Genomic DNA, 26,277 nt, shown 5'->3' with positions numbered 1-26,277 from the left:
AAAGTATGGCTAAATCTATTAGAGTTGAAAGGGTTAGATTTTATCGCTAACCAACACAAGCACACAGTTAAGCAATGAGTAGCTGGCTCGGTGGTTAAAACAGCTAAGCATCCTCTCCATGCTCTCTTGACTACTTTCTGAACTAAAAATGAAACCCTTAGAAAACACACACAGTTAACCTTAATCAATAATGTTAATATCACAGTTAAGGTGCTGAAAGTAGTTTGGAAAATCGTTAAAATAGCTATGAGTAAATTATAAAGAAGTTAAATCCTTAAAAGTATTGCATTACATAAAAAAGCTGAAACTACTGATGTTAATATATAACTTACACTAATGAGTAAATAGGAAATAGCTACAAACGCGGACAGTTTCATGGGTTATAATCTATCAATTTTCATATCATTAAGTGGTATTAAGTGTTAAATAACAATAATTTTGAATGGTGGTGATGCTGACGGAGCAGCGACATGTCTGTGCTTCAGAACAATGTTGCGATTGACTCTGCATCTATTGAGGTTACTGAACAGAGGAGTTACACTTAGAATTAATATTAACCTCCTAGGACCTGGCGTACACATATGTGGACATCACATTTTGGGTTGTCTAGACCAAAATACTTAATTTTTCTCTACAAGGACCTGATATCCACTTACAAGGACGTTATACTGCCACTGTTCTATCAAAGTTTAAAACGAATGTCCTCAACTGTGGATCTCATTTTTCTCAGAAACTAAAATTAGGTAAAAAATAAAAAAATAAAAAAATCTGCTAATTCTTTGTTTTTAAATTCATCAGGTCCCAATCAACCCAAATAGCAAAGATTAAAAATGCATGCCATGAAAGCGTTCAGGTCTTAGGAGGTTAATATTAATATGAATATATTTTATAGTTTTGCCTCATTATAACACAACAGTGGATACTTTATATTAAAACAAAATCAAGAAATGATTGAAGGGTAAGACCTTCAGCTTCATATAGTGGCTTTTCACTGTAATTATAAATGTGAGGCCCATAAAGGTGGAAGTACAAGTAAGGGAGACCTCTGTTAGCCTGAAATAAATAAATCTATCAGAGCGATAGCAAAAGCTTTAGGAGTGTTCAAATCAGCAGTTCAGTTCAATCTTAAAGGGAATAAATACTAGGCAGCTTGGCGACATCAAAAAGGTCTGAAAGACCACAGAAATGGTGAAGTGGATGACCACAGAATTATTTCGATGGTAAAGAAAAAACAGTTTCACATCTAGTCACACTCTTGAGGAAGTAAGAGTGTCAGTTTCAACAATCTTTATGTTTAAATTCATATGGTTTGTTCAATTAATTAAAAGATGGTATATAAATTTTATAAAACGTTTTTAAATTAAAACTGAAATTCTCATTTAAATCACATCTCAACTGTTTGAAATCCACTGTAGTGACATACAAGGGCATGGAAATTATGTTGTTGTCTAATGAATTATAGATCTAATTGTATTTTTCTTTATATATTTCTTTACTTTTTTCATAAATCTGCATTACTGCGTTATTTGGGCATATTTTTTTTAAATCATTATCATCAGCTTAAAATGCCTGACCAATACTTTTAATTTTTCAAATGTTTTATAAACAATCAACCTTGTTAGCATGCTAACATGCTATGCTAACCAACCAAGTTTTGCTTTGACTTAACTTTGCTTTTATTTTTATTTTTTAATTGCTCGCTACAGAAAAACAAAGGATATACGCATGTACATTAGGTTGTAGTTTTTAAAAGCACACTTTGAATGCAAAAGGCTTCACATTAAACGGTTAGCAACATGCTAATGAATTAAAATTTCCTGAAAACACATGAGACGTTAAATAACACTTACAGTACTCTTCTTCACAGTTTGCTTGTTTTTCCTAGAGTATTTCTAAATGTCTGAAAACTTCTCCTTAAATGAAAAGTTCAACTAACCTGTTCTTTATTCATTTAATTTTAATTTTGGTGTTGTACTATTTCACGCCTTGGATTTAACATGGTGCTAAAGTCCAGATAAAAAGCCTCCCAGTAAAAGGACTGGAAGCAGATGCACTGATGTAGCAGACAAGAGGCTTCGACCAGCCGCTCCTCTGAGGAGTTTGGCATCTATGGAGGCTGAGACAACGCGACTGAAGATGTGATGAATGTGTCTGAAATTGTTCTGGAGAGGGGTCACCTGCTCTGCGTCCTCCTCTGTGGAGAAGATCTGCGAGGTAAACTGAGCCAGCTGAGGAGACAACCAAACCCAAAAATAATATTTTAAAGCAACAAGTAAGTCTTTAAAAAAAAAAAAAAAACTGATCTGAACCTAGGCGACTTACTTGGGACCATGAAATGTAGATGGGGACCTCATACAAAGTCCACACAACCGCTTGAGAACATGGAGGGGTGGTAAGGCTGCCGTAATATCGGTAATACTGACTCATGTTGTGCTTCGGCAGGAGGCTCATTAGAGGAAATGGCTTTACTTTAGTTGCTTGCCCTGGGGGAAGGATGCACAGACATAATGAGAACATTGCTACGACTAATACAAGAAGGCAGGAGTGGATTTTTCTTAAGGCTCCACTCACCTTTGTAAGCAACAGAGGAGAGTTTCTGTGAGATGTGTCCAAAGTGCACATTATCTGCATACACAACCTGAGAAATATGATAATGTCTTAATAGTTTTGCTTTAAAAATCCTTAAAAATGTAGTTCAGGACTAGGCTGAGAAATAAACTGACATCAATGAAGAATCCAAGAACGGCAAGTCCCGTTGGATCGTCGAGGGCTGCAGACAGATTTGGATGGATGGACTTCATGTTGACTATGTGCATCTGGAAGTAAAGAAAGTCCACAGAGACATTAAGGGAAGGCTGCACTGCATCTGTGTGCTTACACAGGTGGCTTGTGACTGTGTAACTCCGTCTACTGACCATACTGTACCTCCATTGGGTATCTGCGTCTGTCCACAGTGTGCTCTGAGCCGTTGGACGCCGGACCTCCCCAGTGGAAGTGCAGCTGGATGGTGTGGTACACATCTGGAAGACCGCCACCACTCACAGCCATGCCGCTGCCGACCTGCAGTATGACTGAGAGCAACAGCGCATGCGTCACCCCCAGCGCCCACGCGACAAAAACGCGCTACAATATGTGGGGTATTCACCTGAGTGCCCGTCGTTTTTGAGCGTCCAGTGGCCTGTTTGTGTCTCCTCGAAGCCCTCTAGATACAGAGCGCCCAGAGAGGCGTTTCTGACCATGTGTTCGTCCAAGTTGATGGGAGAGTGATGGTGATTAAGTAAAGAATAACAGGAAGGGACCATGTCTCCCCATGAGTAAGGATCTGAGGATGTGAAAGAAGACTCATGAGCTCCAGACAGACAACTAAAAAGTGTAAGAAGAACCTTGCTTGCTTAACCTTAAAATCAGCTCACAGCAATCAGTTTTGGACAACCCATGCTTTCCGAATATCTGATATTTTGGCTTTTATTTTGAAAGGATACTTTAGACCCAGGGTCCCCAATCCCAGTCCACGAGGGCCAGTGTCCCTGCAGGTTTTAGATCTCACCCTGGGTCAACACACCTGAATCACATGATTAGTTCATTACCAGGCCTCTGGAGAACTGCAAGACATGTTGAGGAGGTCGTTTAACCATTTAAATCAGCTGTGATGGATCAAGGACACCTAAAACCTGCAGGGACACCGGCCCTCGTGGACTGGGATTGGGGACCCCTGCTTTAGACTTTCAACAGTGACTTCAGCTTCAGATCATCTAATATATAAGTCTTTTTGCCTTCAGCATTGCCTTAACTCTTCATGGCAGAGATTGAACAAAGTGCTGGAAAAATTCCCCAGAGTTTGGTCCACACTGACATGCACGCATCACATCCATGATGTCAGTCAGCTGTTCCAGCACATCCCAAAGGTGCTCTGTTGGGTTGATGTAGTCAGCAACCATCCGGCTGATAGGCTGTTGAGTTTTAATGATGCTCAGTTGGTACTAAGGGCCCCAAAGTGTGCCAAGAAACACACACCATTAAACCACCACCAAGTTGATACAAGGCAGAATAGATCCATCCTTTCATGTTCATTTCTGATCCTCGCAGGCAAATGTTGCAGTAGAAATCGAGACTCATCAGACCAAGCGTAAACATTTCAACTCTCTATTTTCCAGCTTTGGTGGGCTCGTGTGAATTGTAGCCTCGGCTTCCTGTTCTTAGCTGACAGGAGTGATACCTAATGTGGTCTCTTCTGCTACTGTAGCACATCTGCTTCAAGATTCACACACTTCTGCACACCTTGGTTGTAGCAACTGGTTATTTACTGTTGCCTTTCATTCAGCTTGAAGCAGTCTGCCGCTTTACTCTCCTCTCTGCTGCCCACTTGACATTTTGTCCTTTATTTATTTATTTATTTTTAGACCCCGTATAGTAAACTCTAGACATGGTTGTGTGGAAAATCCCAGCAAATCAGCATTTTCTGAAATACTCAGTCAGCTCATCTGGCACCAACAATCAAAGTCACTTAAATCCCCGTTTTGAACTTCAATATGCCCCCTTGACCATGTCTACATGCCTAAAGGCATTCAGTTGCTGCCACGTGACTGACTGTTGTCACATTCAGATGGTCAGAATTTGGTGTGAACCATATGAAAGCATGAACTCATCCTGTGTGGTATCGATGGTTCAGGCTGCTGCTGGTGCAATGGCAACTGAGCATTAAAGCACTACTACCAGAATATTGTTGCCGGTCACGTCCATCTCTTTATGACCACAGTGTGGCCATCATCTGATTCCAGTAGGATAACATGCCATGTCACAAAGCTCAAATCATCTCAATTTCTTGAACATGACAATGAGTTCACTGTACTCAAATGCCCTCCACAGTCATCAGATCTCAGTCCAATAGAGCACATCTGTGATTTAGTGGAACAGGAGATTTGGATCATGGGCGTTCAGCTGACAAATCACTGAGTAGTATTTCCAGCACCTTGTTGAATCAAGAATCTGGCAGATCTGAAGGCAAAAGGGGTACGAGCAAGGTGTAACCAAAGAAGTGGGCATTTGGTCTGTATTGTGCACTGTAACTGTGTCATTGATGGAATTTGATAAAATCCTTTCTAAAGATTTCATACTATCATCGTGAATCCTTTTCACCGTTCTAATCATAAAGTGAAAATGTGACATCGTGACAGCGCTCGTTCTAAAATTAAAAAACAAATAAGTTACTCACCACAATGTGGCTCATCATAACAGTAGTCATCTGCGAAATGAAAACGGCACAGTGACGACAAACATCACCTTTCTTTCCCTTCCATCCAATTACATGAAATTGCGCATAAGAGACGTTCGCAATATCTTTTCACCCCGCGAGACCCGAGTCGTGCCCTCACCTGAGTCAGCGTATGAGCCGACGATCACGAGGAGAGCTGCGGTCCAAATCATCCCAGGATCCCGGTGGAGCGCACAGTGAGGTAGACTGAAACAATCGAGGGCGAACGTCCGGCTTAAATATAGGAAGGAAGGTGAAAGCTGAGATTTACTTTCTCCTGGGCTGATCAGTCAACCGTGTCATTACCAGTCTAGTGGTCTTTTCTGATAAACAGGCTCATTGATGCAGGGAGAGCTTCACCCCCCCTACACCCACACACACCCCCACCTCCCCAGCTGCTGCTGCTGTAAGCATAGATGCTCAGTGACTAGTAACAAGACCCATTCATCTCATGGGAAAGTCAGAGGATGTGTTAGGAGGCTGGATTAGAAGTGAACAGAATATATATGACTCGGTATAAAGAGGCTGTAAAAATGACACCGTGTTTAAACTTCAGAGGTTCTCTTTTTATTTGCTCATCACTACCCCACGCTTTACAGTGGGAGGGACCACCCTCTAATCAGTGCCAAGCTCTGGGAATCCAGTTAAAAACCCTCAAATTAACACCTAATTTTACACTTAAACGCATGTTTTTAAGTGATGTTACACTTCCTCTCCTAACAGCTCAGTGTTAAGTGTTACGTGTTTCCCATCCAGGAATAGATTGTGCGACTCCGTCACTACTCAGCCTGCATGAACAAAGCCTCTTTTCTCCGACGGTGCTTCTCGGCTGGGTATCACTCTCTCCTCTCCGCCTGCCCCCTTGTGAGTCACCGCGAGGTGCACTATATCCGCTTTCTTTAAATTATGAGAATCTTTTCATTGCCGTGTATTGGACACTGGTGCGAGGAGGCGGGGGGATTTCCCTGCATCCCACCTTAATGTAATTTGACATTTGGTGACCGCAGACGAAGGAATTTCCTCCTCAAAGCCTCGCAGACCAGCTAAATGTCACGATGTATCGAGGTTCAACGTAAAGTTCAGCATGTGTTCAGAGCCACTGACGCACAAGCTCGTCCTTCATGGTGCAATTTATTTGGCATTTGATTAGATGTACATCTACCTCAAAAAACACAAGCTCCCCTGCAAATTAAGCATTTCTTTTTTAAATGGTAAAGGCTATGAAATAAACAACAATGAAATGTAGCATCTGCTGTATTGTACATAAAACATTTCAAACCCCTCTCCCCTCCAAATCCAAAAAACAAGCTCTCACGCCACCATCAACACCACCTTCTAGCACAGAAACTACAGTGTAAATGCAGCCGGATGGGTTGTGGTGGGCACGTTTTGGATGCATACGGGGATATTAAACTATATGCAGGAGTCTTTTGAGCCTACTGTACAGGACACATGGTTGAGCATAAAACATTTTTGTCCAAATCAAAAAGAACAAAAACTAAAACTAAAAATCTCTCAGCATGCCAAAAGATTAAAAACATGCACCACAGGTCGAAAACGCAAAAAAAGCAAAAGAAACTTGATTTAAAATAAGAAAAAAAAAAAACATAATAAGAAAAATCAAACTGAATACATCATTTCCTAAACACACATGAACACTTTTCCACAATTTCTGTGAACATGATTTTGTTTCTTGGATAATCCACTGTGGATTGTCAAAGTAAAGAAAAAAAAAGGGGGAGGGTAGTTTAAACAAAAAAAATAAAATAAAAACAAGCAAAAAACCCCCCCAAAAAACCAACTTCTTTTTACATACAATACATTCAAACATAAGTTATACAGATGTGCACAGTCTGACATGTTTAAGCCGTTTTTCCCTCCTCGAGGCAGATCATGAGCGGCTTGGATGCTGGTGGTTGGGGGTCAGCTCTGATCTGCAGACGATTACTCCTCTGATGATTGACACCGTAATTCTCCCCAAGTATACAGACCCTCATCACTGACACATTAATAAAAATAAAAAAAATCCCGCCGCTGCAGTTGGTGACATCCCATCACTAACTGAAGACAAACCTCAGTAACGGAGTTGCAACTGCACGAAGAATAGCACAGAAACGCGCCTGATCCAACCGAGGGAGGAATTAAATCACCAAGAAAATGCAGAATTATCCTGGAAAGAGTTGGTATGAAACAGAAGCAACTCTGGGACCATCTGGATGATTATACGACTTAATGATTGGAGCATTTATCTCATATAAATGATTTTTATTTTTTTCAAATTTGATTTTCACATATACGCTCATAAAGCCTTTGTCGCTTTGTTGATGGACAGGGAAAGTAAATCAGCCTATATCTATCCCACAATTAAACAATCAAGGTAACGACCTGCAGCCATAAATTATTATCAAAAAAAAAGAAAAAGAAAAAAAAAAAAGAGCACAACATCCTTTGACACTACGACGCCACATGTCAGCTTCGCCCGATAAAAACCCCACAGCAGGAAATTTAGCCGTATCTCGCGAGGTTGAACCTCTCAACTACAAAATGTGTTTTTCTGCAAACTTGCTCTAAAAACCTGGAAGACAGCTTCGTGTGTCAGACTAATAAACGCCAGGGGACAGTTTCTGTACGCGCTGCGACAGACTGTGGGGTGGATGAGAAAGTTATCGTAGCCTGAACACTGATTGATACGTATGTGTTTGAAAGTATGCCGCAAACACAAACAAAAGTTGGCTCTTCTGTCCGTATGCGGTTATTTTTCCTCGTGCTGTTACAAATCTGACCAAAGGGTGTATTTACACTAGGGGCTTTGTTTTTTTTATGACCAACAGGCCCGTTTTGAGATGTTTGAAAAGCTTTTCTCAGTCTGGGCTAAAAGCAGAAGTGTGGCCTTCTCGGCCTGGATGTAGAGTTTTTGTCTCTTTGCTCCTTCAGATGTCATCGTCTTTAAAAAAACAAAACAAAACAAAACAAAAACAAAAACACTCTGATGAGTCTGTACAAACTGTAACTGTCCTCTCTGCAGTCAGCATTTTGTGCTCCTGGTGCGGAAAACATCTACGACCCTCCTCTAACTGTGGGTAACGTGCAGGTGTCTGCCCACAGTCTTATACCACGGTGCTGAGGGAGGAGGCGCAGTCTGCAGGCATGGAGACGGGGGCGTGGCCATCTGTCGGTGTGTCGGGCCCCACCAGGAGGGTGCTGCTGTCTATGGAGTCCTCCCTCTCCTGACAGGACGGTGCGGAGTCTGGCACCGGGCCTGTCGCGTTGGGAATATTGGCCTGGAGCCCGTCACCCATGGCGTTCATCTGGCTCGGCACGATGGAAACCCCACCATGCCCTGAAGATACAGATGCAGACAGAGAAGTGGGAAACGAGAGCGTTTATCACTCCGCACATGACGATGTTTGTAAAGAACAAGAGAAAAGGATGTGTGCCTACCGAGGTCCACGTAGAGGAGGCTGTCTGGGTTTATGGAGGCTTCGTATGGAGGAGGGGGGTCGTCGGGATGCTGGATGTCGGGGTATTTGTAGGCTGCATAAGGCGGAGGAGGCTCTTGGAAATGAAAAGCGCCTCCCTCCCCATCATCGGACAGATGCAGGGGAGTGAGACCAGTGCCGAAGGCGTCCGGGCCGTAGTCAAAGCCTGGGACTCGTCTTCCAAGGTTAAAGTGGTGCACTGAGATTAAAGCAGAGTTTAAAGTTTAAGGTGCATTTAAAGTGAGCTTTTTGGATTATTCAGACCATCTCTGTCTTATTGCTGTTTTATTGCACTTAAGATGCTTTGAAGATGGCAACTGACTGAGAGTGGTCGCAGATCTGGTCTCCGTTTCCAAAGCAACCACTTCAAAAACAACAAGATTGTAAGTTGTCACAAAAACTTTGTGCTGCCATCTCCAACAACCAATTTCCCCAATGTGACTGCAGCAACAGCTGAGACTGTTGTTACCCTCATTTGTATGAAGTTGCAGAAAAATAGAAATAAATGTAAAATAGAAAAAAAACAAACAAATACATTTTAGATGTATAAAGCATAAAACAAGAGGGGAAATTAAATGAATTAATAAAAATAAGTAGCTTAAAACATAAATATCAATATTTAGACTTAATTTCAACATTTATTTTATTTATTTATTTACCGTTTGTGGCCGTTTTTGCCATCCTTATGAGTTTTCATTTTTAGAAAGGAAGATTTTTATCTCAGCATTTTAAATCGTTCCTCATACAGACAAAGATTAAAAAGTGACCACAGGTGTAAACTTTGGATCTCAGTGCTGCAACACTTTACTCACAGTTTCCTCCAATCAGCGTTTCGATGCGTTCACGTCTTCTCTGACGGAGTCTGTGTACCATGAAGAGCAGCAGAGAGAGGATAAGGAAGGACGAGATGCAGCTGACGATCAGCCTCATCCCGCTGGCCATCGAGTCAAACAGACTATTCCCATCTGACGGAGAAGACGGGAAAAATCTAATCAAATCAGGATATGTCCTTGCAAACGTACTTCGTTAAAAACTTTCTTTTGCTGAGCTTCGAAGGAAATTCTGCACCGTTTATGTGTGAATGTGACACAATTTGCACATTAAACAACACTTTCACATCTTTTCCTTGCAGCACTATTTAGAAGAGAAGCAGGAGCTAATGTTTATATAAATTAGGCAATTTGAATCCTCCTGACTCATTTAACTTAATATACTGAATATCAAACAGTGTAAAAATGTGTAGGTGACGAATCGTGATGCAGAATAACATCTTATAGGACTACGAGCACTGGAAGGCTTCTAATCACTGATGATCATTACACACTGGTGGTGGTTTGTAACCAGTGGGATGTGTTCGGATGTGGTGGTAGTACCAGGATCGAGGCAGGTGAACTTGCAGCACTCTTTGGGATCCTTGCGGAAGTGCTGGCAGCCTTGTGGCCGCTCACACAGCGCGGCGACGCACATCTCAGGCTCGCCGTCATGACACGTGCAGCTGAGACACGGATCGTCTCCCTTGGGGGTGAAGTAGTAGCCCTCGTTTACGACATTGTCTTTTATATCCACGCACGTTTGCCCTGTGGCACAGAGAATATCAAAATAAACACATGGCCCCAGCGGAGCAAATAACTGACACATTTTTGATAACAAACAGAAAATTAACCCATACTCCTCTTGCACAGAAACGGAAACTTCTTGTAGCAGTTCTCAGCGTGCCAGCTGTGCAGGCCTCGCTCGTTCATGCTTTTGTACTGAAAGCGCTGCAGCTGCGCACAGAAGACATTGTCTTGGGTGGCGGAGGCCTCCCCCAAGTCTTTCAGACCCTCAGGAGGCAAAAACACCTGCATAGAGCCTGAACACAAACAATTCACACATTAAAGCATTCAAATAAATTACAGACGACAAACAGCACATGTAGGTACTTCACAAAGATGAATCTTTTATACCTTTGTATGCTACTTCCCAGCGGCCATCCAAGGAGTGGCTCTGATTGGTGATCACATACTGGTAACCCACCCAAAATCTGAAACAAACAACACCACTTACACCATGTCTAGTGATGACGCATTAGCTACTACCAGCCACTAGATGGCCTGCAACCAGCTACAGAGCAGTATAACATCTAAAATAACAAGCACACGCACTTCACTGCAATATCTTCCTTATTAAAAAAAACACAAAAACAAACCAGAATTAAAGCAGAAGTTTAAAGACTGAAATGAGATCTCTGTTCAGGAACTGAAACCTGGCAGCTTATTTCTGTGGCAATAAAGAAAACTTACTTGCACTGATCTCTGCACACTTTATCGTCAAAGTCCACCTCGATCTTCAGTATGAACTGCAGCTCCTCGTTGGTCACAAACGTGGCCAACGAGCCGTTGACTTTCTGACACGTATCCACGGCCTGCCAGTAGTTCTCGTTCTTCAGGTACACTTTGTAGCAGCTCGCTGTTTTCTCGTAGTGATGCCACCCGCTGGGACATTTCTCTGCAGACAGAGAAGACAAGAGTGAGCACATGATCGCCATGCAGATTCGATTCAAATAAACCTGCTGAGAGCAAAGTGAGACGCTTACTGTTGAAGCGCACCGGCTGAGCCACACCGATGACGTCTTCCACCTGGTCGTACCCGCTGCCATAACGAAACCTCTCCTCTTTTATAACAGCACAAATGAAGACAAAAAGGTTAAAAAAGTGGACTTGTTTGTACGTTCTGCCATAATAAATGTAACTGAGAACAACAGATGGTGTTTTCAGTGTGTAGGATAATTGTTAACAGCCCGCGATAATATTTAGAAGTCAAAACCACCACACATCAGTGAAAATAAGATATATACTGAGGCTGATTCTAATCTGAGGAATATGAAAGCAGAAGCAATGCTTTGCTGACCGTGCAGATAGCATCCTCTACTATATTTTATCAGGAGTTCACAGAGACTAAAGTCTAGACTGAGGGAAGCACCCCAGTACTGTCTATGTGCAACACAATATAATATACACTTTTTAATGACAAAGTTGTTAATGTGATGGATCTCTTGCTACTCTTTGACTAGCTAGTAAGAAAATAAAGTACGTAGGTATGTTACAAACTATAAAGAAAACACACTGTCTCAATTGTGGCATCTTTACTACTTTTTCTTAGTATAAACTAGAAGAAAAAGATCCGATTTAAAAACGGGAAATATGCTTGGAGATTTTAGAGCACATATGATATATCAGCAGATAATAGGTGTTTACCGATATTGGCATTTATAACAGCTGATAAATGAGCATTTAAAATGTAAAAAGACAAGAGAAACAGCCTTCAACTGCTTTTCTGTGTTGATGCTGCATAACCTGTCCACCAGAGGGCCCTCTGCAACTTCCCTGTTAGCAAAACACCTCTGGCACAACAACCAGAGGTGTGTTGCTTTTTGTGATGGTGGCTATATTGGACAACGGATGCTGGATTTGGAGCAGGCAGGAAGGAAGAGAGGACGACCTCAGAGGAGGTTCATGGATGTGGTGATGTAGAAAAGAGGACAGGCTGGTGTGAGACAATGGCGACCCCTGAAGGGAGTAATGGGTAGCAGATAAAAAAAAGACTATTTCTCTGTTACATGACTCAATGAGATTTTGTTTTTGACTGATGCTTCAAAAAGGAAGGAACTGCAGGCTATAAAAACAGCAAATACTGAAGAACTTAACTGAAAAAACACCACCAAATTTGAGGAGCAAACACTTTGTTTACATTTATAACAGCATTTATTTTGATTTTGCACTGAGATTCATGACAACTAGAGATGGCACGATACCACTTTTTTTATGTCCGATACCGATATCATAAATTTGGATATCTGACGATACCGATATGAATCCGATATAATGTGTTTTTTAATCAATAAAACTTTTTTTTTTTTTTTTTAAATATCTTTCTGCATTTTGTATAAGTTCATACTCAAGTCTAAAAACAAAACAAAACACTAAAGCTATTCTGCTATACTTGTATGCAAAAAATACACTGCACCCAAAATTTTTCATAGTTCAGCAACACTGATCAATCTAATAAACTTAAACCTGCACCATCCTTCCTATTCTGGTGTTTTAAAGAGTACTTAGCAGAAATATTAAACAACCTAACTAATAGGGATGTCAACTACCAGCAGAAAAAAATAGGGAACAGCTAGACATTTTAAATGAGAATAAGAAAGAAAAGTATGTCTTTGTACCCCCCTTTTCCCTGTTAATGCCTTATCGGCCCCCCTGCATAACTTTGCTAGATCCGCCCCTGCACAGTTACCAGCCGTCAGCTACGTAGAAAAAGATCCTGGTGTAGAAAGTAATATTAAATAAATTCTAACAACAGCTTATCAAGGTTAAACTTGCTGCTGTTGTTTAGCCGCTGGTTTCCTCTTTCTGGTGCAAAGTGGGCCAAAAACTAACAAGAGAGACGGACTCGCGACAGAAAAGCTGATCAGCCGATCATTGATCAGTTTCATGATTGAAGTAGCAGCAGGAGAGGGAGGGAGAGAATGAGAGGCAGTCGCTCCATATATCGGTTGTTAAGCTTAACACTGGAATGCTTTACAAACATTCACAGATGAACTTACACACTTGCTTTACTTCTCTCTGGGTTAACTTTCTCTGAGATGAAATGCCGGTTTGGTAGCGAGGCTCCAAATGCTCAACCAGACCGCCGAGAGGTCTCGCACGCTACAGCCGCTCTATCATGTGACGCATATTGCTCTGATGTGCTAAGGTTGTGAGCCGAGTTACGCCATGTTGCAAGTTTTGTGAGGTGCTTTCGTGATATTTAATGGATTGGATTACATTTTTTATTTCTCTCCGACATCCGATTCAGTAATTTAGGTCAGTATTGGACCAATACTGATACATAATATCGGATCGGTCCATCTCTAATGACAACAATCTGTAGCCACAGTTTTCACTGCATACAGTGACTGGCCTTCAGCTGGGTATTTTCCACTTTTCAGTTTCTCAACTGTAAAGTTGAGACGTTTCTTCTTGCATCGGCCACTGTGCTGTTATTATAAGATTGAAGGATTGCTTCACCTTTTAGTGTTATTAAAAAAGTCAAATGCCCTAACAAGAACAAAGACTCTCCAGCAAGCCGCTGATTAACGTGACAATAAGCCCTTGCTGTGACTTGAGTAAGGCTTGCATTTCTCAGTAAGCTCACACTTAAAAAAAAAACAAAAGGTCAGCAGTCGTCCCTCTAAACATGCAGACTATCAGATATATGAATTTGTCCAGTTTTACTGCTGAATAAACAGAAAGAAAAAGAAGCAGAAGGAAATTACTTCTCAACTTCTTAAGCTGTTCTGTTAAAAATGTGGTTTTACTGCAAAATGAATAGACTTCAGTGTGAACCCTTAATCGTTTAACAGCAGTGCCGCATGGAGCGTTAACTCGGAGCGTGGACGGCTGCTGTATGGAGGTCACATGCTGCACTCAATCCTTTCACTAACTCCTGTTATGCTGTTAGAGATCTCGGGATAAGGTCTTTCTAGATTTAAGCGGAGAACAATAGGATTTTGGTCAAAGGCTTAGTGACATCTATGCATTGTAGGACAGATGAACCAGCAGTAAACAAAAACAGAGACACATGTGCAGCCACTCAGCCTTTAACCCTTCTTCCCCTGCCATCTGACACTGTCAATAGAGCGGACTCACTGTGAGGGACTATGAGGACTACAAAACACATCTGAGCTGCTGAGCAAAAGCAAATTAGTGAGACAGGACTGTTTATGTGGGTGGTTATTGTATTAAATGCAACTATGCCATGCTGCAGTTCAGACAGGGACGCAAGGGCCAAGACTTACTATTTTTACGTTTGGTAGGAAAAACCTCTGTGATAAAAACAAAGCTATTGTCAGTATCTGTTGAAGAGGTGCACTGAAAGGAGTGGATGCAGGTATTTAAAAGTCATAAAACCTGATCTACTAATGCTAAAGGCAGGTGATTTTACTGCCAACTGTGCTGAATTTAACTCCGTTATCTGGAACGAGAAGGAGAGATGGCATGTGTTCAAAGTAGAAAAACTTAAGGCTGAGCGCTGCATATTTCTGGCCCTCAATACTACCGATATTCACCCAAGTGACATGTAATTCCTAATTTTCCACTTCCGAACTTGCTGAGCAACATACATACACACTGAACACCAAACGTGTGAATGCTCAGTGTCAAAAATAGCACTGTGAGAAAAAAAAACAAAAAACACTGACATGGGGCCATGATCAGCTGGCCCTGATTTTTCTGAACAAGAAAAGAAAGAAACAGATATTCTGGCTTCATCCAGTTCAGACCCAGTTAGTATTCCAACGGTCTCCTGTAGTGCAAAAGCATGTTTATGGATGGTGTGCGAATTGCTATGTATCCGTGTTCCTGTGAGATTACGCTTTAGCAGGAAATCTACAACCTAACTATGTCGAAACTCAACGCATTAGCCTTACATGCACCTCCCTAGAAATGTAACCACACATTGGGTTAATGCAGCCCACAACTACTCTGATTGAGCAATTATTCCTGTGTATGTCTGGCTACTTTTTGGTTCAGTTTTTCAGATTTATCAGTGAGAGCATAAAATCATCGCCTTAATGTAAGGAATAATAATCAATATTAGAACTCACAAATATCAGCAAATTCCTGGAGGGAGATTGTTGAAACTATCAGAATGAAGACGAGGGAGTGTACAAAGAAATGGAAAAAGTCCCCTCAAGCCCCCGAAGAACACTGACCACAACAAAGCATTGACATTGCCTGGCATCGCATGGAAAACACCAGGACACGACCACACTGTAATTAACATGTAATGCACCAGCACAAGAGTAAGTGCAAGCTGTGGGCTCCACAAAGCTTCCCTGCACAGGTCTGGCGCACTGGCGACCTGTCCAGGGTGTAGCCAGGTGGGATAGGCGGGATAACTCCAGCCTCCCTACAACCATGAGCTGGATAACTGGTTTAGATGGAAGGAGATTACCCAGAAAACAAAAACATATTGATTTTCCTTCAGCCGCCTCTCATTGATCTGAGCTGCCATGCTCTTTCAAAGAGAAAGCACATGTCCTGCTCATCCTGTTCTTTTACTCCATCATATTCCTTAATACACACTCACTCAATCAACTCTTCTGTATGTAGATGGCACCGCTCATTAATGACATGGACTAGCAGCGTCTTTGTTTACAAACTGAGGCACTGATGGCTGATCACCTGCAGAAAACTTCCATTTACCCTGTATACTAAATCTGTGCATATATTCACCTGAACGTCTCTCAGTTTGGCTTGATTAGATTGCGCTACATCCTCCACACCTGTATTCAGAGCTGCTCAGCTGTGGTCTGATCATCCAAGTGTGAAAAGGTTCTAAAAGGTTCTGGGTGCTGCTAGACTTTCCAAAAATCAATCATGTTATGGGTGTTAGGTAACAGACTGGGTGTGAAAGGGCTTAAGTGAGCTGCACTCACGGGGACAGTCCATCTCGTCACTCTTGTCCTCACACGCTGTCCAGCCGTCACACTGCCAGGACATCGGGATACACTGCATCTTCCCACTGCGGCAGGCAAACTGCCCGGGGCTGCAGCGCTGCTCTGAAATACACACAAAAAAGAGGGTTTATGTGGTTAAACCTGCACATAACCAAGGCCTTTTTCCTAAGAAGAGAAAACCATTTAAACTCAGAGTGCAGCAGTCTGAATGGCGCCGTGTGAGCTTTCAAGGCAGTTAATAAAATAAGATGTCTGGGATGGTGAATGGGTAAATGTACAATTAGAGCTGCTTGATCACGGCAAAAATCATCATCACCATTACTTCGTGAGTATTGACATTGGGATGATTTAACACAACTGCTTACACGCTCAAAACAAAAACAACAAAAAAAACCCACAACAGGCCAAATGCAAAGGAAAGGGATGCACTTTTTGGCCAAACAAGAGCATTATTGGAAAACACACAACGTTATTATGTTAATAAATGAATGGAAGACAAAACTGTAACTGAATAAAAATTCAATCAACTGTGCTTCCTGTGATTGTGGCTGTCCTAATTATTACTCTTAGGGTACTCTTAGGACAGAGCTACTCTTAGGACAGAGCTACTGTCCTAAGAGTAGCTCTGCCACTTTAACAGAATTTGTCTGGTATTTCCTTTGACGTAGTGGTGTCATTTCTGTGTGTTTGCGCAGCCTAGGAAGTAATAGTGACCCTTAAGCCCCTTGCTTAAGGGGCTTTTTCCGCCCCTTGCTTAAGGGGCGGAAAGCCACAGCCGCTAACGATCACGTATGTTTGGATTTCTTAAAACTTTATCAGAGATGTCGATCAACTGTAAGGAGGAAGATAATCTGCCGAGCCATTTCATCATGTCTGCAAGCCACTGCGTTATGTTTATAGCCTGACATTAATAGAATCTGCTGCTAAGAGTATTTCATGATATTCAGTAACATTAGAGCGCTGAGGATAAAACAGTACTCCTGCAAGCAGTTCAGTGATGACAGCAACTCAAGAAGAAGCCTAAGGCACACAGCAGACAATACTGAACTTTTATATTCTGTCTGTTTAGCAGCCTATGAAATAAACTGAGCTTTCCCGATGCAGTTAAACAGCTCAGTGGGCAGTGTCAACATTACTGATCATCAGATCAATAACTTATCACTATTTGCTTGTTTTTAGATTGTTACAGAAAAGGGTAAGTTCAACATACTCGGGATATCGCTTGCCTTTACTTAAGCTGTCACATGAAAGTACATATACTTCTGTTAAGTGTTTCCAGCTGGGCATCGTGTACCTGGAGTCAAATGTTTTAACCGATGCATGAAACAATACATTTTTAGACATAAGTGGTAATGGCTGCCGTTTTCTTTGTGAGTATTTATTACACGGCGTGCTGCGGGGAAAAGCCTGTTCTAACGTTTGAGTCTAAGGTTTATTTTTTAGCACCTGACGGCTCTTTTTTGCTTCTCATCCGTAAATAATCTGCTCTTTCACGTGATTCAGTTTATTTTGAAAAGTCTCAACAGGATCTTGATCTTTATTCTGAAAGGTTTATGTGGAAAATAAACAAGCGGACACCAATGGTTTTATCGTTGTTGTTGCTAACGACAACACATAAAAACAGGCGCTTGTCCGACCGTACTGTGGTTATATTAAATATAAGAGAAAGAGAGAACTTTAAGAAATTAATATAGCCACTACAGTGTCCATCAAAACGATGAAAAAATGTTGCCGTAAACAGTTTATTTTGCGACACCACGAAACAAACGATAGCGTCAAATGAAACGATAGAAGTTTTTATATCGTCATCCGATATATATCGTTATATCGAACATTGACAGAGTCAATGAAAATAAAAACTGAAATTTAAGTTCCTTTCCTTAATACAGGGTATTATTTTCAACAATAGATTTAACAGTCCTGCCCATTAGAGATCAGACTGTGCTACATGAAGCCCATTAACTAAAATCTGTTTTAGCCCACCTGGTTTATATTAAAATATAAATTTGACTGCTTTAAAAGGACTTTTAGTTTAATACAGGGTGACTCTTATATTGAAAATCTGCTTGAAAACCCCAAAAACATACTGTGCTTACCTGACAATAATCTTGCCAGAGCTACCCGTGGACCTGAAACAAAAAAAAAAATAGAGTGACTAGCCTGTATATCAGTGTGTCGTCTTTCAAAAAAAAAAAAAAAAAAAGTAAAAATATATTTCATTTAATCCAGTCCGATTTAAAAAAAAAAAAAAAGTTATATTTTTTTATCCTTTTTATGCTGCTCGTGATTTTTTCTTTATTTCTTACTGTCACCTGTTCTCTCCACCCTCTTGTTTGTGAGGACACAGGTAGTCATGTAAACCTGCAGAGGAGCTGCATCACCCACTTGCCTGACAAATATAGCAACACTATTTTTTTCTTAGAAGAGAGAGAAAGGGAGAGAAAAAAAAAGCTTATTTAATTTAAAACCAGACCTCCAGCTTTGGAAATCAACACAGCTGCGACCACAACCTACACTGGACTTCAGTGTTAAATATTATTTATTTGTACTACAGGTGGTGCAAAATAAATAAGCAATTACAAGAAAAAAAAAAATCAGATTTCCCAAATAAAAGCTGTCAGTTAGTTATAAGAGTTAGTTTTGATGTCAGATTTTCTAAATAAAAGTTATTTCCCAGATGTCTGACTTCATTACCATCATACTTCAACTTTTATAGCCAAACTATTTAGCTACCGTTCTTTTGCAACAAGCATTAAAGCCCAACAACACCACCAGATTTCCAGAAAGCCTAGTTCTGATTGCTGCAACCTTACTGCACAAGGATTCCTTAGAAACTAACAACACTGTGGAAACTTCTCACTGGGCTTTACACCATGATTTAAGCATTAAAAAGTTTTTTCTAGTACTGGACTATACATCCCTATTTTATAGGTAAGCAGGATGAAGAAAAAACCCCACACTGTGGCTGGGATGAATTCATTGCAATTTGTTCTTGGAAGCATTACAACGCTACCAGTTCATCTATATTTTAGTGTAATGCTTGTCCGAGGGTTAAACAGCACCAGAGTTGTCAGTTTAAGCTTCGGAAAGCTAATGTTAGATCGAAGCAGTGCTACTGAACCTGTAACCCTTAAGGTTAACAAGATCACACAGTCCACGGGTGTTTTAATAGCCATCTCACACAGAAATGTCACCTCTTGGTTAATGCTAAGTGGATTGAGGTGCATTACAGACACATCTCAGTCTCCAGGGAGTGAGTGCATCATCAAACCTGAATGTGTGTCAAAATGACAGATAACTTTAAAGACATTAACAATTAAACACATTAGAGGGAGCTAATAATAATAATAATTCATCCTTAAGTTTATGATAAATAATTGTTGGCGGATGGGTTAAAAAGCTTTGTTTAATCAAACAGGGGCAGAAGGTGACGGCCCTTAGTTGGAAGCAGGCTTGTTTTAGAGTCCGATTTTTTAAATCTAATGCCCCAGTTCAATCAGTGCATTGAATGAAGCCTCGCTCAGATTCCCTCATATTTGCCCTCTTAAAGTCATGACATTATGACTGCAGGCCATCATATTTCAAAAGTGAGGGGATTTCCCCTTTAAATGCTTCCACAGGGGGGATTTATACACTTTGGGAGGGATCAGGGTCAGTTTGAGCGTGCTGTGTTGGGGGGATAAGCCGAGTGAGCTCAAGACTGGAGGTCCGAATAACCGATTAGTAACGTGCAGGTCACTGGTTTGAGTCCCTGTTCAGATGAAGGCACTTCCTGTCTTTGTGATTAAGTTTCTGAATATTATCCCTTTTTCTCCAGAGTGTGATCCTAGGTGTCTTAAGTAGATTTAGATGTCTGCACTCTGTCAACTTCACATCTTTTAAGTCTCATAGAAACATGGAAGGAAAGCACATCAGACGTTGTCCACATTGGATGTCAATTCATCTTTGGAGCAATTTGGACCAGTCCGGTGCAATGCTTTTAATTGTTTTGGGTATTTTCCTACATTATAAATGCTAATTTGAGGCCCTAGTTTCTGATATATAGTATTCTCCATGTGCAGGAAGTAAACAAGACTTTTATTAGCAGTTCTGGTTTCTATTTTGAGTCTTACTGACTAGCACAGACTTGGAAAATAGGAATACATTGGCTGAAATGAATCTCAAACACATCAACACTTGGTCCAATGACAATTCAGCTATTTATTGAGTTTAAATAAAAAGATCCTTACTCATAGTCAGACTGCAAACAGTGACTGAAACACAAAAAAGGACATCCAGACTTATGTGTGATTTTTTTTTTTATGTGGATACCCACCGGCTATGGTAGTAGCTAAGGATTTTGGGAAGTGGCGACCCTGAAATTTGATCATGAGGACAGGTTGACTTTCCATGCTTTTTATTTACAGAAAGATAAATAAAACACAGCCCGATAAAACCTCTGATAAAACCTCTGATATGCCACAATAAAAGCTGCTTCAAATCAAAATCCCTAGTGTTTCAGTGGACACCAGCAATGCAGTTTATTGAAACGCGCATGCTTTTATTGTGAAACATTTTCTTGTGTATTAAATATATTACAAACGAATTAACCAATTACCTTATAATGTACATGTTTGCAGACTTGCTAAAGAAAACAAGCCTCTTGCTGTGTGTAGCTGAATAAACACTTTCATCAGAGAAGGATGTGAGCTTTTTCCTCTTCCCTACAAGGCTGCCAGATAATTGTAACAAATCCTCCGACAGGGAACAATATTTTAATTTAAAAAATTTTCCCCATACATTTCCCACTAATGAATATTGCAATAAGACTTGTTGCTAAGGCTAAGAAGCAAACAAAGCCAAATCCAGCTTGTTACTGGCTGACTCTTTATATAGTTACATGTGCTCCCTCAGCACTATAAAATACAAGCATATGTGCTCCATTTGAATAATGACTGTCTGTGCACATCAGTATTCATGCTTTCAGTGCATATCTGGTATCTGTACTGCTTGAAAACCCACAAATGCTACTGGAATTAGAATAAGATGCCAGCAGCTGTGTGCTTTAGGTTATCAGACATTACAAGCTGAAATCAGGACTTGTGCATATCCAACCTGTTCATATATCAGAATAACAATGATTAGGCAGTTATTGTTTTGTTACTGCTGCGGGAAAACACAAGGTCAGAAAATCAGAGATCTCAGTTTAGTTAAAGGCAACAGGGGCAAAAAAAAAACCAACAACCAAAAAACCCCATCCCTTGCCGAGGCTTTTTTTCAGGATTTTATGATCTGTACATGTTGACAAAAGAATCAGCCAACACTGGTTACCCTGAGCGAAGTGAGCCTCTGCATCTCTTATATAACCGACAGGAAAGCACAATAAAGACTATGAGACTGCCCCAGCTCGGTCCCGCTCAAGTGTAACGGCACAGTGAACCGGCCTTGTGCACACGCTGCATCATCTCCAGCTGCTGATGATTCATATCAGCACTGAGCTTTGCTGTTAAAAGCACTGTGTGGGTATGGACATTCATTTATTTCTTTTTCATTGCACCTTCTCACATTAACAAGCCATATTTTTATCTGCACCTTGTGCATGAAAGCACTGCTGGTCAGCTTCCTGTGATAATTAACCAAAGTAAAGCGCCTTTCCTGTGCTAACACTGTCAGTTCAGCTGTGAGACACACTTAATATTTAAAATGGTAAACAGAGCTGTGTGACTGGAAGCTACAATGTTATTAGAAAAAGTTAACACTATTTCCAAAGTAAGTAGTGTCAAAGGGGCAATACGGATTATCTCTATAGACCAATTCACCATGTTAGCTATAAGACGCCTTATGAAATCAGTCCTTGAGTCACTTCTATATTATTTTAAATTCCTCTACAAAAGCAGTCCCCAGCAAACCAGGACGAGAAGTGTCAAAGTGAAAAGGTTTTGCTCTACAGCCAGAAATGTGAAAGGGGATGAGGGCTGTCTTATAGCAACCCTGCAGAAGGAAGTAATTCACCCGTATAGACACTATTTACCCCATAAAACAACCAAATGGAAACCATAACTTAGCCTCATGTCTGGACAATGTTGACATCAAATTTCACAAGTTCTCTCAAGCGCCATATTATCTCATTTACTGCTTTTCGCTAGCTGCCAGAATACACGTACACAGGGTTATTTTGCCCGCGTGTCATGTTTCAAACATTTGCCTCAGTGACCTTTCAATAAACTGCATCACTGTATTATTGCGTGGCTGTACTTCAAGTCTACCTGTTAAAATCCTCAAATGATAAATGGCACAGGTTGAAACCGCCAATTTTTTTGTGAAAAAACAGACTACTGAACAGCCGACAGTGCAACACAAATCGCTGCTCAGACCCACAGACAAGACCCGAAGATTAGCTGACTGCAGCTCAAGTTTAAGCTGATGGTTGTGTCAGTCACACTACACAAAAACAACCAAGCTCTGTTCACTTTTATACGCTGTTGGCTGTACTTAACCTCTTGACTCTTTTTTTTTAGAGCGCACACTGAAGTTTTTCACTCTCAGACAGCTCGGTTCACCTCTAGTCTCTGTAACCCACAGGACACATGCTAACCACTGGGCCTATCATGTGCATTTCTGCTTTTATCTTAACCATACATACTGCTTCTAGCGTGAATTGTTATGCATCATGCAAATGCAGGAAACCTGCTGATTTGCCTTATTTGCACGTGAAACTCAGCTGGCCAATTGAGATGATCCCGATCACATACATTTGCCTTAAAATGTGTGACACTTCAGTGTTGCCTGCCTCATTGGAAAATGCATAATCTGAACCTTTGAGAGTTTGCTGGAGTCAGCTGTGAAACAAATGTAGAAAGCAGGTATGCCCTTCATAAGTGTTAAAAATGTATGAGGATGATGTGGTTTAGCGGGTTACATCAATACCAAGTTAATGTCTCCACAACACGAAGTCTTAAGCAATTATTTACATGTACGTTCAGATTTGGAGTTATACTCCCGCAGTCTTGATCTCAAGTCAAATGACCAAGTCATGGTTGAAATAGTGACAAAAAAAGCCAGCCCAACTTATAAAAACACAAGATGATGCATTCACTCCTGAGCATTTAAGAAAATCATGACTGTACTATTTGGAAACTCCTAATATAAATAAACATTTGCCCAGGGAACAAACCTCGACACGACCGATAAAAAGCACGCCCTGTTTGGTGTGCCAATTGTTTTCTAGGTGGGAGGTTTCTCCTTTGGATCGAGGCAGACAATAAAGTGTTTATTCATGAGGCTGAACTGATAGTCTGAACTGAATATCAGGATCACAAGACGGGGATTAAAGCAAACCACAAGACGCATTTGGCCTTTCCCTGCTCAAATGGACATCTAAACAGCACCTTAGAAGCTCTGCATTTGAAACAAAAGTAGAACACACTTACAGCAGAGACAAATAATAATTTTTTTTTACCTGTTTGGATTTCTATGACCTTCCAGGTGTATTTTATAATTATTCACTGCCACCAGGGGGCAGCATTTTACCAGTGGATGTGCTCAGGTACTTTCAAACAAGAGCTGCTGTTTAACTGTTGGCATTTCTTTTTAGGTACTGCTGTTTCCTTTGTGCCAGGCTGCAATTATAAAAAGCCTCATTAAAGGTTACACTGACTCACTAAACCATCTTCGGGTTTAAAATGGTATTACACAAAAGTATAGCACAGCACTAGTTCTTATTAAGTGGGCATCTCTTCAACACAATACACACAAGTCAAAGTGGTTGTTCCTAAACATCAGTTGATAATCTCTTACTTTGGGTGGTTTTTACAGATATGAAACAATATTGTGTTAAAATGGAGAGTAGTTTTAAACAAAAAAATGCATTTCTTTGTTTAGGGATTTGATTGTTTCTTTTTCCCTTTTCAAATGTTACAGTGTGTCCTGTGCAGGGGTGCCATGATATTTAAAACAAATACTGCCATGATGTTAATAATAGACATAAATCAGGGTTCCTTTCGCTCAAAATGAGCTTTTGGCAGTGACTTTTGATATTGATCAGGGCGCATGTAGTTAAGGCAAAAAGCCTGTGTTACCTGATTTAACAAATATTTTCCTTTTATTGTATTTAAACTTAAATCAACTAAACTCAGCTTTAGAAAACTGATTTGCAACACACAATCCCCGTCTTTTGTGGACTCTAAAATATATATAATCATCTAAGAAAGGTGTTTTTCTGGCTACACTCCCTTACCCTACCTCCCTGCACTAATGTGCTGCAGATTTTTAGTGCAAGCAATTTGTCAAAATAAGACAAAACATCCAATAAATGAAGTTAAACTGAATTTTTCTATACAGATGTTTTTTGACCACTATATTCATATAGTGGCACCACTAGCCCTGAGTATTAGCTTACGAGCTTATGTTGCCACAGAGACATGACGCATTACCCTTTAATCTCTATTCATCAACTAAGAAGTTTCCTTCAGACAGCTTTATCGTTTTAGTCATCACACTGGTGTGTAGTGCGATGTGCCTGGGCTTGCAGCTCTATGATGTGAGACAGGTTTAGTGATGCAGGAGCATGAATCTCTGACATGCATTTCAAATTGAGGCTTCACGGCGGAAGCGGAGACCAACCCTGGAATGTAGTGAAGCCTAAATACACCTACATTGTTTACAAAGCTTTGGATTGAGCCAAGATATCGTTTCCACCTTGCGTAAGCACAATTAAGTGAATAAATGATTATGAGCTGTATCAAAAGGTCAAAACTAGACGGTTGACTCGAAGCGACCTTGTTTATTTTGACAACAACACACAGCCTTACTTGATTTTCAGGTGAAATAAATTATAATTTCGTTAGAGATTTCAAGCTGGTGGGCATTACTTTAAAAGATTAAACATAACAAGAGTGCCAGCAGCAGCAGTAAAGGGGTCCTCCCCGCTGTCCAGCAGCAGCAGCAGGAACACGGGTTTAAAAAGTACCGGAGTCCCCGGCTTGTGGAGCAGGCCTCCCCGGTGAACCTGCCGCCCCCTGCCTCCAGCTCTAATCCGTTTCTCCCACTTTCTAGCAGAGCCCGGGGGGAATACATGCACAAGAAAAACAACTCGGAGAGGCTATTTACCTGCCCGTGGTGGGTCCGTTAAGGTGAGGACGAAGAGAAGAGAGAAGAGGACGAAACTGCTGCTGTCAGCTTTCGGCAACATTTATCCTCCATTCATAGTAACTCCTCTATCCAGAAATGTAAGATATATTCCGAGGATCTGCACCGCCGCCGCCCTTTCCGAAACTACACCGCGAAAAGCTGAACGCAATTTGTGCCCATTTTCACGCAGTCGGAGCGGCAGCTGAGGGAAGAAAACAGCGTGTGCACAAGCATAGTCGTACCGCTCAGCGACCAGGGTCGTGCTTCCGAGGGGCTAACGTTAGCTAGCTGAGCCGCTCTGCCGTTAACGTCCCGTCCCGCTGCTCGGTGCCGAGCGACTCTCATCCAAGATGGCCGCTGCCTCCCATCACAACAATCCCAAACATGCAGCGCGCACACACAGGCCATCAGCTGGAGGAGCCAGGGGCGGGGCTTACTGCGCGCGTGCGTGTGTGTTTGTGTGTGTGCTGAGGCCATTCAACTCTAAATATCGCTAGTTAAATATTTTCTTTGACTCAAGATAAAACTAAAAAGGCACAAGATGTACATCATACAATTATTATTATTATTATTATTATTATCATCATCATCTCTGGGAAATAATAATATTTAACGTGAGAAAAGGGTTTTAAGACTAATGTATCGAATAAAACGTTCTAAATATAACTGTTATTCTTGTAAATTTAACTGATTGTATTTAGTATTGTCTTTTCTATTTTGTTGTAAATGTATTTAAAACAGTCAGTTCAGTTTAAAGCTGAAAATATTTACTTTCAGATAATTTGCACATATTTCAAGCTGTGTGCACATTTTATGTTTTCTTTTTAGAACTTTTTTTTTTAAAAAGAAAATTAAACTTTAGATAATTTATCCTGCAAAGTTATACAAACCTATGTCAATTCTGAAAGACTTTAAACCAAATAGTCTTTTTCAATAAAAAATTAAGGAAAAAAGCA

At 40.8% G+C, this 26,277-nt stretch overlaps 2 protein-coding genes across 5 annotated transcripts; both read right to left on the bottom strand.

Moving 5' to 3' along the window:
- Positions 1-800: 800 nt before the first annotated feature.
- On the bottom strand, positions 801-6,241 carry car15 (carbonic anhydrase 15). Its single transcript, XM_040000161.1, has 8 exons — positions 5,373-6,241; positions 5,213-5,242; positions 3,146-3,322; positions 2,926-3,071; positions 2,724-2,816; positions 2,572-2,638; positions 2,323-2,483; positions 801-2,228 (listed from the first exon to the last, which is right to left on the bottom strand). The coding sequence occupies exons 1-8, from the start codon at positions 5,422-5,424 to the stop codon at positions 2,004-2,006; spliced, it is 951 nt and encodes a 316-aa protein (XP_039856095.1). The 5' UTR covers positions 5,425-6,241; the 3' UTR covers positions 801-2,003.
- Positions 6,242-7,520: 1,279 nt separating this feature from the next.
- Positions 7,521-25,703, bottom strand: dgcr2 (DiGeorge syndrome critical region gene 2). Of its 4 annotated transcripts, none has more exons than XM_040000157.1 (11): positions 25,301-25,703; positions 18,310-18,342; positions 16,193-16,315; positions 11,306-11,383; positions 11,013-11,217; positions 10,677-10,753; positions 10,394-10,582; positions 10,104-10,307; positions 9,543-9,695; positions 8,693-8,929; positions 7,521-8,591 (listed from the first exon to the last, which is right to left on the bottom strand). In XM_040000157.1, exons 1-11 carry the CDS (start codon positions 25,380-25,382, stop codon positions 8,359-8,361), a joined length of 1,614 nt encoding a protein of 537 aa, XP_039856091.1. In that variant the 5' UTR covers positions 25,383-25,703; the 3' UTR covers positions 7,521-8,358. The 4 variants fall into 4 exon arrangements, with proteins under 4 accessions (XP_039856091.1, XP_039856092.1, XP_039856093.1 ...); XM_040000158.1 differs by having other exon boundaries at positions 10,400-10,582; positions 25,301-25,701; XM_040000159.1 differs by lacking the exon at positions 18,310-18,342 and having other exon boundaries at positions 25,301-25,702.
- Positions 25,704-26,277: the final 574 nt, after the last annotated feature.

Source organism: Simochromis diagramma, unplaced genomic scaffold, assembly GCF_900408965.1.
Source record: "Simochromis diagramma unplaced genomic scaffold, fSimDia1.1 OVJJ01000596.1, whole genome shotgun sequence".
Taxonomy (NCBI): domain Eukaryota; kingdom Metazoa; phylum Chordata; class Actinopteri; order Cichliformes; family Cichlidae; genus Simochromis; species Simochromis diagramma.
The sequence above is the reverse complement of the archived record's forward strand: the minus strand, read 5'-3'. Positions and strand labels throughout refer to the sequence as shown.

What these genes read in the sequence shown, in the direction of transcription:
- dgcr2 (XM_040000157.1), bottom strand. Translation starts at nt 25,382, where the DNA reads ATGTTGCCGAAAGCTGACAGCAGCAGTTTCGTCCTCTTCTCTCTTCTC. An exon ending in TCTGTGCAAGAGGAGTATGG is followed by an intron (nt 10,308 to 10,393) that starts GTTAATTTTCTG and finishes TCTGTGCCACAG; the next exon opens with GGCAAACGTGCGTGGATATA. An exon ending in AACGCTGATTGGAGGAAACT is followed by an intron (nt 8,930 to 9,542) that starts GTGAGTAAAGTG and finishes CTTTAATCTCAG; the next exon opens with TGCACCACTTTAACCTTGGA.
- car15 (XM_040000161.1), bottom strand. Translation starts at nt 5,424, where the DNA reads ATGATTTGGACCGCAGCTCTCCTCGTGATCGTCGGCTCATACGCTGAC. An exon ending in CGGCTCATACGCTGACTCAG is followed by an intron (nt 5,243 to 5,372) that starts GTGAGGGCACGA and finishes TTCATTTCGCAG; the next exon opens with ATGACTACTGTTATGATGAG. An exon ending in CAAAAACGACGGGCACTCAG is followed by an intron (nt 3,072 to 3,145) that starts GTGAATACCCCA and finishes TGTTGCTCTCAG; the next exon opens with TCATACTGCAGGTCGGCAGC.